Source organism: Rousettus aegyptiacus, unplaced genomic scaffold (assembly GCF_014176215.1).
Source record: "Rousettus aegyptiacus isolate mRouAeg1 unplaced genomic scaffold, mRouAeg1.p scaffold_m13_p_2, whole genome shotgun sequence".
Taxonomy (NCBI): Eukaryota; Metazoa; Chordata; class Mammalia; order Chiroptera; family Pteropodidae; genus Rousettus; species Rousettus aegyptiacus.
This window is the reverse complement of record NW_023416295.1, coordinates 72763662-72776901: the sequence shown is the minus strand read 5'-3', so window position 1 is coordinate 72776901 and position 13240 is coordinate 72763662. Positions and strand designations below refer to the sequence as shown.

The 13240-nt window shown below is 36.4% G+C and overlaps 1 protein-coding gene across 1 annotated transcript in view; it reads right to left on the bottom strand.

Annotated features, from left to right (window-relative positions):
• Positions 1 to 13029, bottom strand: part of NXPH2 (neurexophilin 2) — a 100094-nt gene extending 87065 nt beyond the window's left edge. Inside the window, exon 1 of the mRNA XM_036237148.1 lies at positions 12418 to 13029. Coding sequence (XP_036093041.1) covers positions 12418 to 12468 — 51 coding nt within the window. The 5' untranslated portion in view covers positions 12469 to 13029. The remainder of the gene's footprint in view (positions 1 to 12417) is intronic.
• Positions 13030 to 13240: the final 211 nt, after the last annotated feature.

The window sequence follows — 13240 nt, the reverse complement described above, 5'->3', positions numbered from 1 at the left end:
TAAGATCCAGTGTGGTTAATGAAATGTGTGTTTGTTTTGTCATCAGTCTTGTTTCTCCGAAAGCTCTTAGAATTTTCTATTTTTTTTTCCTTTGAGTTCAGAAATTTCACCAGGATTTTGTTTGTTTTTAAATCAGCTAATTGAACACTATTTCTTTTACTACATTCCCTCCTTCATAAACTGTTATTCGTTTCTGGGCCTCCTTGATGGATTTTCTGGATTTATCCTTTGTGTCTCATCACTGTTCTCTCACATGTCCTATTTTGTTCATTTGGTTCTCTTATGGCAGATTTCCCTGACTTCACCTTATGGTTCGTCAGCACAGGCATTAACCCTGTTCTTTCAGTTTTCTCCCTGACTTTTTAATTGTATTGGTTATATATTTCATTTCCAAGAAGTCTTTCTTGTTACCCAGTTGGACTTTCTTCACAGCAGTCTACTCTTTTTTTTTTTTTCCACGACGTTAAAATCTGTCCCGTTTTTTTTTTTTTTTTCCTCCTCTAATGAGTTCTCTTAAATGTCTGATGATCTTTGGTTGTCTATGTCTACTTACGAGTGAAAGACTATAATAATTAATATAAAGACCTGGAATAAATCTTCTTTGTGGGTGTTTGGGTCTCTTTCTTTAACAGAGGACATCCTTTAGTGGAAATTTTGATCACAAATTCTCTAATAGGGTATGTGTAGTATTGTTTTCCTAGTATGTAACAAACTGCATCCAAGTACCCACCCCCATCCCTTCTCAAGCTAAGACATATGACCCAAGTCAATCAGGATTCTCAACCAGAACATGGTATCTTAAATGAAGTGAAACAAGGACTGGAGGAAAAAGGTTGGCATTTATTCATCGTTTTAGCTAATTGATACTTTCCTGATACCCAGACCCTTGATTCTGGTCTAGATGTGCCTAGTTCTCAACCTTTCCTGTAAGCTTCCCTGTTTTTGTGAATTTCTTCTCTAAGTTTGTCAGTTTCTGTTGCTTGCACAGAGAACCTAAGCTGTTGCAGGTGGAAATAAAAACTGACCTTTGTTAAGCTAATGCAAGGTACTAGGCATTTTATATTTTTGTATATAATCATCATAATCACATGGGATAGCTATAATTACCATTATTTAATGAGGGAAGTAACTGAAATAGAGTAGCTTTATTGGCTTGACCAAGATACTAGAGATAAAGCACTGAGAGTATGACACCAAAACCTCTGTACTCTAAAGTATTCAGAGAGTATTAAGGATACATGCCGGGCTACAGATAAGAGTATGTGCTGAGTGTTGGATGAGGTATTCAAAGCTGGAAAACCAGAAAGACTCAATGAGTTAAGAAAAAAGAAATCACAATCTTATTCTTAATAGTGGAGCAGGACAGTAAATTAAAAGAGAATTTAAGAAAGATTATTTCATGACTTGTGGAATGAATTTAGAAGTCTCATGTTTAGTAGACCAGCTAAGAGGCTGCTGTAGCATTGAAATAGCAGCGGGTAGAGAGGAAGAGACAGTTTACAGAGGGATTTGGAAGGAAATTTCATAGGATTTTGTGACTGAATGAATATTGTAGGGGATAAAGAAAGATGAGCCAAACATGACTAGAAGATTTCCAGTTTCAAGGAGGAAAGCTGAGTGAATGCATTTACCTTGCCTCTTCCCCAGATTTCCAATGAAATGAACTAGGAGTGCAAAAACCAGAATGAATGCATAGTGGTGCTAGAAAAGAAAAGGATGCCAAGAGTCAACAAAACTTGAGCATCTCTAAAAGATATAAAGAAACATGAATCAGATGATGAAAAAGCTAAGTATGCTGAGCAGCCTTTAACCAAACAAAGGCAAAGGAGAAAAGCACAGAAGCAGTAAACTAGGGTTTACTCTCCACAGAGTACAACCTTCCCACTGCTAAGCTTAGCACAGGAGAAGCTGAGAATGCAAGCAGGCACGAGCTAGTGCTGCTATCAGAGGTTGCAACATCCTCTACAGAGCAGAAAGAGGGCTGAGGCTCACCCGTTAACACAGGGCTTCATTTAGGTTGGACCACTCAGTGAATTAACTATGGACTCTGCCACAGATTGCTTCTATTTACACTGGTAGACCTAGAGATAGATGGAGGGTGGACCCCTAGGAATAGGATCTAAGGAAAAGCTTAGCCTAGCGTCATGACTAGAACACACACTTAAACTGCTAAACGAAGAAATGAATGAAAATAGAGATATAAGTGTTACCAAAAAGTGTTTTGTTCCAAAACAATTAATACAGATGTAAGGGGGAAATATGGCATAAATTCAAAAAAATGGAATAATTTTTTAAATTAAGGTAATAGTATATATAATTTTATGCTAAATACACAAAAATGCTTAACTCCCTTTTAAAATTAATAAAAGGGATTCAATTAGGGTTGAAGATGAAATCCTGAATGGATAAGTAGTCATAAAGGAAGTGAAATGCTTATAAAAGATCTCCTTTCCTAAATAAAACAAAAAGGCTCAAATGAATTAAAATGATTCCCAACAAACTTCCAAGGGAAAAACAATTTTGAATTATTTTAACTTCTCCCAGATTGAAGGGCAAGAAATAGAAGTTTTTCTAATTACGATTCTAGAATAATCATAATGCAAAAGCTGACATGTCTGACTTTACCATGTTTTATTTATGAATATAGAATTAGTGTTCCTAAATAAAATAGTAATAACATAAAATAAATATATGTGTACACCAGTATATTAAAATACAGATAATTTAACTTTGTTTAAACAGCTTAATTCTAAGAAACCAATTCATAAATAAGAAATATAAACAGGTTAAAAAACTTAAAATATACGATTACTTTGAGGGATGATAAAACTATATCTGAAATCAACCTCTGTGATTGATGTAAATTTATTCCAATATGGAAAAGTGTATTCTTAACTTGATAGTTTATTAGAAACTAAAAGCAAGCATCATATTTAGTAAAGTTTAAAGTTGGAATTATGAAAAAAATCTTTCACAGGTTATTCAACAATATTCTGAAATTTCTACCAGGTACATTAGTAGAATAAATCTTAATTTAAGAGTCATAAAATTTCAATAGAAAGAGCAAATACAAAATTATTTACAAATAATACGATTGTCTATACGTAAAACCCAGAAGAATCCAATTAAACATTATTAAAACTAATAATCCAGTTCAGAAATAGAACTGATACAAACATAAATATACTAAAATAAATAGCTTTCTTTATACTCCAGCAAAAAATAATTTTTACATGTCAAGCATGTAAATAGTATCCACAGCAACACCATGATATATAAAATGTACAAGAATAATAAAATAAACAATTATGCAATATGAAAATGAAACTAAAGTTTAAAGGCTAAAGAAAAATATTGAAAAACGGGGCTTATTTAGAAAAGAAAATCACAAAATAAGAAATACAAATTGCTATTAGATATAAAAACACAGATCACTCTTCTGATAAGAAGTATAAGCACATTTTAAAAACAATGAGGTGTTTCTCTCTAATAGATTGGCAAAGTTTTTTTAAAAAATACACAATTCAGATAGAGACATAGGTCGGCATATGCACCATGAGTGGTACTGTATGTTGTAGTAGTCATTTAGGGAGAGATTTATATTTACCCGAATTCATACTATGTATTCTCAGATTTGAATCAGTATTTTCAATTCTAGAAAATAAAAGTTCATTTTATTCATTCTAGGAATTTATTTCAATTCTTTGAATTCATAAATGTATAAAAAATTCAAAACAATCAAAAAATTAATAAGGGACTGATTAAATACAATATGGCACATCGATGCCATGAAATATAATGAATCCTCAAAAATACAAATAATTTCTATACTGCATAAAAGTGGAAACATTACTGCATTAAAAATACATGTTATAGAACATCATGCTGTGTTGATATACTTATGATAAAAGCATATATATCCATAATTTCTAGAGAAATACACATTAAAATATTAATAGTGATTTTTAGTGTGAGATGGCAGAAAGCAGGGAGGGATGAGAATGGCCATTTAAAAAAATTCCTGAATATGAAAAAAAAATTAAACAGAAATCTTATATTGGGTTCTCCAGAAGCAGATGCCGAGACAAGTGTTTGAGTGCAAGTGCTTTGTAATCAAGCACTTCTGGAGAAGTCTGGTAAGGGAGTGAGGCAGCAGGTGGGAGAATGGAAGTGTGTGACTGAACTCAGGCAACTTCTCCTTGAAGGTAGCTTCAGCCTCCTTCCACAGGGGCACTCCAGAGTATTAGTTAAACCTCTGAGAGAAGGAGCAAAGCTTTTTACACCCTGGCCCCTGTCAGTCAGTCATTTGTCAAGAGCTGTGCTTTCTGGCAAGGTGCATCCAACACCTGAGGAAATCCTACAAAGGAAAGTTACAGGTACTTAGTGTTAAAATAAAATCAAAAAAGGGGCTAAAAAGAAAGCCTAAGGGATCTGGATAGAAAGCTAATAATAGCATCTGTTTAAATATACTACCTTTATAATAAAATACACATTTTCATAAAAAGAAAGGAAGAGAGAGCAAGAGCAAGTATGTTACCAGTAAAGCAAAATTAAATATGAATGCTTGCAAGTTCTGCACTAGTGTGAGCACCCACAATACTAGGATAGCCTCTCCACATACCGGTTCTTTCTCTTATTCCCACCTGTCGATTAGAAAACCAAGATTAAGTGGCCCTTAATAGAAATTACAGCCTTTCTCCCTTTTCTTGTTCATCATCTCAGTCTGAAGTGGTACAGCTCGATATATTAAGAAATTAAAGAAACAGAAACTCTCAAATCCTCCGCTGATTCTAACCGGAACCAGCCACCAACTTAACCCTAATGCTATGTAAAAGCTGGAGCACTTGGCAACTAAACTCTGTGAGACTAAATTCTAAACAGAATGCCCTCTTAAGGGACATGATACAACAATGCATCTGTCCTGTTTAACTTATTTGACTTTATGACAAACTTGTTTAAAAGATTTTTTAAATGAATGAGTTGAGGTTTCTACCTCAGCATGGTCACTGAGCAGAATAGAATGTTTCTTAGAAATGTTCCTCAAGCCCATCATTCCAGGTGTCAATGATAGATCTCACAACCTTCTGCTACAAATGGATGCTGTCATGAGCTAAGGGCTGGACTGACCAGGCAATTCAGGTTTCATCTTTTGTGTGGTCTAGTCCATCTCTGAAACCTTCAATGCTTTTGTTTCTTCATCTGTAAAATGGATGCAATAACTATTTCTACGTTTATCTTTCAGAGCTGATGAGAAAATGAACCATGAGATAACATATGTGAAAGAATCTTGTAAATTCTGCAGTACTTTATGCTAAGTCACTTGTCCGAACACAAACATAAGAGATTAAAAAGGGAGAGGTGGTGACTTTAAGATCTGAATCCATGAATGTTGGAAGGCACTTGTTCAGGAAAGATGAACATGGGTTGGTAGTAAAACGTCCGAGTAAAAATGAAAAGTAAGCTATGGAATCACAGGGTAGGAACTGAGGTATAAATTTGGAAACCATCAACATGGGACCAGGAGGGGAATTCATGATTGTGGAAAGCATGCCCTTGATAATTGCATCTCTCTTTTCATTTCTTATACCGATCACAATTGTTGTCTGTTTGGATTATCAAAATGCAAAACCTTTTTCATAAAAATTATTGTAATCATTATGATAAAATGTTCAATGGTTCTTTAGAGTCCTTATTTTCTTACTGCATTCATTATCCCTTCAAAAGATTGTGCATATTGTTGTACACAATCAAAGATGTTTACTGGTTAAGTCTACACACACAAATTCAGGATAGAATTCTGGAATAGAAATCATATGGACTTTTAACAGCCATATAAATTAAACATGCAATCTCTCTTTCAAATAATCGTGACTATTTCTTTTTTGAATGAATAAATATATATGCTAAATAACTTAAGATGAAACCATTGAGATTTAAAAATTGTTAGTATATACAACAGTGCTTGAAAGTCACAATTTTGCATATTCGCATGAAGAGATTTACGCAAATATTTGTATGACCTTAGAATCACTTTATTTGGCCAAAAACAGCAATGTTACAAAGTCAAAGTTCATTTATAAAGCCATTTATGTTGTTTAAAGCATAGCTGGATTAAGCTCCAGGACTAGTAAGACTGTTTCAGTTGGCTTATTTCCTGATATTAAGACTATTAACAATTTTCTCCTTCTTCGATGGGTCTAACATACTAGTTCTTCATTGATTTTTCTTTAAACATTTTGTACCATTTACATCTGAACTCCTGACACATTTAAATACATTAGTTTAACATATTTCTGATTTAAATATACTGGATTCTACCGAGGTGTATAAAAGTCACATACTAGTCTTCGGGTTGAAGTACGGTATTGAACTGTAATGTTACTTATTTTAATGGTTAGAATTTAACTGAGAGTCAATCTATTTTTTATATAAATTAACGCAGTGACTAGATGTTAGTAGTTTACAATTTAAAATAATATAAGGAATAAACCAGGAAGGTACCATTTTAGTGAAATATTATTGATTTTATCGATTATATATGTTAAATAAGTGTGGATCAATTCCCTTTGCCTGGTTTCACTAAATTTTCCTTTTCAATAAGCAGGATGAACATTAAGCTGCTTGGCAGTGTTTTAAGTCTACTTCTAAATGTATGTACTATTTGTGATATAGTTAACAGCATAAACTTCATGTAAAACTTATATTTAAAACTTATGTTTGTATGCAAGACATACTTTAAATCGTACAGTAACTTAAGATGTAATTCATAAAAAAATTCAGAACCACTCTTATATATATTTAAAAAAATGGACAGAGATGCTAGAAAGTTGATTTTTCATCAACTTTGTAATTAATGACTTCATTTTACAAATGTGGCTATTAAAAAACGAGCCCAAGACACACATGCATACATACATGCGGACACTCTCAGATCAGTTCTATTTTGTTTACTTTGATGTCCTCAATGTCTGCTATCATCTCAGCATGAAGTCTAGGTCCAAACGGTTAGTCAGTAACTACTGGCTGAATTTGCAATTTATTTAGAAATAGAACCCAAGTCTATTGACACCAAATGAATTGTTCTTTCCAATACACAAATGGAAACAATTAAAATGGCCTTCTCTATCTTGTTGTTTTATTGGAAGAACAGAATTTGATAAACTGTGAAATAACTTAAAAACAGGTAATTATATGCATATCTAAGAGAGCATCGCTATCATTATAGTTTAGGTTTATAGAACTTTTCCACTTCTCTTACCATAGGTCCATAAATCTAAGAAAGGCAAAATGTACAAGAAAAATGGCAATTTTAAAGACAACTATTTTAATTTCTTGAATAATCCGGCTAGGAAATAGGAAAATATTTCTTACAGATTTTGGGTTTGAAGAACAAAACTTTCATTTTCAATAGCAGTTAAAGAAACAGAATGCCTTATTATATATTAATCTTAAAGCATAACCAGTTATTTCAAGGTTTTTATCTAGATTTACATAAACTAAAAATAATATAAAATGGGAGTTTTCAATCAATCATGTATTAGAATTCTTTCTATAAAATGAAAACTTACACCGTAAATTGCTTGAGATCTTTTTTTTTTGTGCAAGGTGATGAACTAAAGAATGGAGTGGTCATCAACACCATCAGTCATATCACAAGTAATAAAAAAAGTTCAAATAGATTGTTAATTATAAAGACTCAAAAATACTGACTAGGGCATCTGAATTTGGCACAATTAGAAACATTCATGATACAACACTATTACAAAATCATACAACATGTAACAAAAAGGTTAATCGAGAAAGGAGTATTTAAAATAATCTAAACATATTACAATTTAAATTATAACCACTGTGCAAAAATAACATAGAAATTAGTTTGTTAAATCATCATCTTGCATGCTATAATGATACCTAGAGAGTAGCCTCACATAGATTAGTGCTCAAAATCATTTGGATCAATTTTTTAAAGCAGCTTTAAAATAACTGACTCCCAAATCAAGATATTAAATGCCAACTTCTGACCAGTAATAATGCTTATGGCTAAGATAGAAATGAGATTCTTTACGGAAACGCTGACACAGCCCTAACTGTAAGCACTTGAGTGTGTGGCTATAATTCTTTTTTCAAATCTTACCCAGCAAACCTTCAAGTAAAGAAGTCCGCGGAATATGTAAACCATAAGGGACAGTCCTAGAGCTTTTACAAAATCACAAATCTGTGACACACTTATATTTATCACTGATCGCTACTACTAAATGACTAAATCATTGTAAATATGTTGATTACCTCTTTAATAGATGAAAGGTGGGCAATGTATTATAAAAATCGACATTTCTTAATTCATTCTACTTTCAAGAGCTATGCATTTTAAGCTGACAATGTAAAACCTCTAAAAGGTTTTTCATAAAAGGCTTCTGCCTTATTTAGCATTTTGACCACTAATCAGAAACAATTTTTTTAAAAAGGAAATTAAAAGAAAATACAGAAAAATATTAAGAAGCTTTTATTTTCTGGAATAACTAGATTTCAGAAAACTAGTTAAGTTATAAAATAAGTTCCCCAAAGGAGTCCGTTTCCTATGCGGAAGGCATTTAAAACTACACCAAATAACAAAATCTCAGAATAGGTAAGGGGAACACAATTTATAGTGGGAGGTGAGTGGCTAGAAAAGAGAATTTAATTTTCTAATCCTAATTCTCATTTAAAAATGTCTAACATAATGATGCTTTTAAGGAGGATGTTAATTTTAAAGCCCAGCCAACTCTAAATTGTAACTATGATATGGTATTTTTCTCCTCTGCTTTGTCATCTTGCCAACAGACTATTATTGATCCAACACTGGGAAATACTGATTTGATGTTTATTGATCAAAATTGTATGAGGGAAATTGTGATTCGTGAATGAAAGATAGTCGTGAGTAAAAGCAGAACTGGTAATAAAAGTTATAAATATTATATTAAGCAAAAATTAAAATTAATTTGTTAAAATAAACAGAAATCTTAATAAGTTCATGAAAGACAATGCTATATTATGAGAATGAACTTAAAACTGGAACACCTTACATCACAAGTATTCTGATTTTATAGGATTCTAAAAATTTGCTAACTTACATTACTTTTAATTTATATTTTACTTTATAAACTCATCATTATATCACAGAAAAACAAGTTGAAATGTATAACTTATTTAAAAAGTCATAGCTAAATTTTATCTTAAACTCAAGGTAATCACTCGTTTAAATTCAGAATTAATCTTTTTATAATCTGCATTTTACTTAAAGGCAAAAATCACACTTATCATGAGTTACAAATTATCATGCAAATCTGTAAGAAGCTGTTAACTAGTGATGTCTTTACCTTGGATCATGTCATGAAATAACACTCAATTTATTATAATATTAATTTCAAATGCTAATTTTCTTTTCATTAAGTGGCAAAAAAGGAATAATGTGCTGTTAATATTTTTATAAAGAATATGTTGCTGAATAAAAACTGCAAGGCAAATAATACATTTAGGATTGATATTTAAATTTTGCAAGTACCTAGTAATCCTATTAATTAAGTATAGTAACCTGTCTATTAAAAGACTGGACATAGGCCAGGAAAATTGGGCAAGAACAGGTAACAATACATACATACTTTTTAGGTTACCTTCATTATTTCTCAATTCAGTTTATTGTTTTCTTAAAATTTTTAAATATCACAATGATAAGTAAAAACATTATAGTTATTGTACCAGTATTATGGGGTTACTGACTTTTTTGGGCCCAACTCCTTGTGACTGCTTTCAAATAAAACAGGAAATTTTCTTAAAATTAAATTTTCAATATCCCCAAATGAATCCACTACTCATTAAAAATATTTAACATTTTTAAAAGTATATTCTTCAGGCTGAGGGCAGTGCAGATGGAAAAGTAAAATCCAGTTCCAACAATAACCCTATCACGTCTCTCCTCCGCCCCTCCAGGACAGATCTATAAGTAGATACGGTTCTTAGTTAAAAAACTAGTTTTTAAATCTAGAAAACATTTTATCCACTTGCTGTTAGGATTTAACAAAGAAGCTCAATATGAACTGAAAAAGGTAGAATAAAACTCTAAGCTATCCGAAGGGCCAAATTATGATCTGTCCTTTTTGATACCTGCTGGGGTGGGACATGTGGTCAGATTGGGGTATGTTTTAATTTAGATCTCCTCTGCCTGGCCACTCTTTTTTCCTTTCAGATCCTAACCCCTTGTGCTATAAGGCTGGCAACAGCTCTAAGAATGTGGAGAATGTAAACAGCCTTTTATTGTCCAAAAGGATGGCAGTGTAAAGAATGTGTGCTTATCACACAGCTGCAGCTCCACACCTCACTTACCATGATAAAGTGCTCCAGGAAAAAAAAAAAAAAAAGAAAGAAAGAAAGAAAGAAAGAAAGAAAGAAAGAAAGAAAGAAAGAAAGAAAGAAAGAAAGAAACAACATTACAACCCAAGCACAATCCAAAAATGGATTAGAATTTGACATAAGCATTCTTAAAAACTAATCAATCAATTTGTGCTGTAATATTAGAATCTAGCTCCTAAGGAGGGTATGTAATAGCTTCATGATGTATTTCCTATTCCCTACTGACTATGGTGGTGTGAAAAAAAAAAAAATCTCTAACATTTGCAATATAGTATCTGATAGGAGAACTTTTTCTCAAACATATGCCAGGAAATATATCTAATCTTTAAGAGTTTAACATAGTGGAACAGGTGCAAGGTTCATGACCGTTGAATGTAAAATTAAATTAATGAACTAAGATATTCACCTGATTTCCCCAGATTTTTAGAGTTTTATTTACACACACCATACAAATACTGCTTTTTTAGATCACATCTTATTGGAATCCAAATTAAACATTTCAAAAAGCAAGTGATTCTAAAGACTAATGTGGCATATATGTTGCTTGCATAATGCCTTACTCAGATGTAAATTTTATTTTAACATGCAGTGTTACATATAGCCAGTATGTGCTCTCTCATTCAAGGGCACTTGGGAACATCAATCATTGCATTTCCTTCTTGATGCCTTTGAAGAATTACTTAGTAAATGCTGAGCAGGTGAAGCTAATCTCTGTTGTAACAAGAATGAACAGGCCCTTCCTTGCAGGACCTCTTCCCTTCTCTAAGACCTTTCAGGATGCCTTCCATCTTCAAAACTTGCAAGTATCTCTGCCTTTACTATAGCACACATATCATAGAAAAAGTTTCATAAGTTACTTGATCTTTCCCTCTAAAGGAAAATAATAGAAAGAAAGAAGGAAGGAAAAAAAGGGAGAGATCATCATTCCCAAATTCCTTAATCTTGTTTTAACAGACCAGAGCTAACTGGGTGGTCTTCAGTATGAGGGCCAAAGAAACCAGGGCACCTGGAAAAAGCCCCCTTAACAGCAGCACCCTATCAAGATGAGTGCCAGGAGAGCAGGAGAAATCCATCACAGAGGCAGATTGAGCCAAAGGTGTCCCCTTCTACAATTTTAAAAGTTGTGTCCTTGAAGATCTTACTTGGGACTCTTCCTAAAATGTAATTAACCAGCAAAATACATACAGTAAGTATATAGGTATATATTTCCTAAGGAGAGCAGGGCGCCACGCGGGATACGCGAAGAGAAATGACAGTCACAATGCCAAGAGTCGCCTAGAGCTTCGCTGCAGAACCCTGGATCGCCTTCTAACACCTTTCCTATTCCTCAGCGCCCTTTGAGCTGTCCAGACCAAGATGCAGAGCTCTTCTACAACATACTGCTTAGAGATGCCCGAAAGGGGGCTCCTGCGTGGAGTTGAGTGGAAAGTTACCTCCTGTGTCCCCGCCGGCGGAAAACCCCAGCTCAGTCCTCAGTGCCATATAGGAAAGGAAGAGAAATCCTGACTGCCCCCCGCCCCCGATCGGTCTTTTACCTGAGTTTTACCCCCCAGGAAGGCGCACTAACTGGCCCTGCGAACAAAGATGCACGATGAGGTGGTTTGGAAGAAGTGTGTCTGCGGGCATCCGGGCAAAACAAGTGAAAAATCACCAAGCCTCTTAAACTCTGGGCTGGAGGCAGGTCTTTCAGCCCATCCTGATCGTATTCTGTAGTCTCATCCGCTCCTGGACGCTTCTCAATAAACCTCTTCCTTCTCTTGAACCTTCTTCTCGGCCACTTTCTGCCTACTTTACCCCAATCCTCAAGTCCCAAGCCTCGCTAAGCCCCTCATTTGCCTCCAGGCCCTCTCTATTCTATTTCCCTAATCTTCCCCTCCGACCCATAGGGCTACCTGGAACTCTACACCCCGCGCGCCCTCATACCCACGTCCCAAGCAGCCCCAGTCTCCGCTTCCGAATCTGCCACTAGCGCGGTTTTCCCGCCGAAAGGAGTCCCCAGCGCGCGGAGCGCGCAGCGGAACAAGCACTCACCAGCTGCAGCAAGCCCGGGACCACGACGAGGGGCAGCGGTCGCAGGCGCATGGTGCCGGCTGGCGCGGCGTCTCACGAGCTGCGCGCCCTCGCCTGTCTCTCGCGCATCTCCACTTCGGGGGACAGGACTGAGGACGCCAGGGACACAGCACGGCTCTTCACTCCCGGAATCCGAGCGCAGAGCCGCGCGGTACCTAGCAGCGCGGGCCGGGCGTGTGGGCAGATAAGAGAGAGGGCGGGCGGTGCCTCTTGGGCCCCAGTGCGCCCCTCCTTAAAGGGGGCTGGAAAGGAGCTTGTGGGGCCGTTCGAGCTCCCGCACACTACGCTGGGCTCGAGCTTCGCCCAGTACTCCGGCGTCCGGGGGTCTGGGTGAGCGCCGAGGCGCCAGGCGGCTGGAGGCGGCGGATCCGGTGCTTTGGTACCGTGTTCCCCTCACAAGGCTGCTTTGCGATCCGGCCCCGCCGTGAGGCTGCGGGTCACAGCTGAGCGCGTCCCGGAATGCCTTGAGGCCGGGTGCCTCGTCCGCCCCCGCCCAGTAGAGGGCCGGCCCGGGAGGCTCCGCTAGACCAGGCGCCCTGCCTGCTGACCCGCTCTCGTTTTGCTGGGGAGGTGGGAACGAGGAGGTCTCCCTGCGTAGATGCGGGAAGGAGTGCGCCGGGAGAGCACCCAGGGAGTTGGGGGCGGGGGGAGGCGACGGCAGGGTCCTTGGGCGGGGCGTGGGGGGCTGCGAATAGGAAAGGCTAGGGCACGGAAGTAGGGGCTGGAACCTGGGCCACCCCGGGAGAGCGCCTTTTTCCTGGGCAGCCCTAGCTCGAAGAGCCCC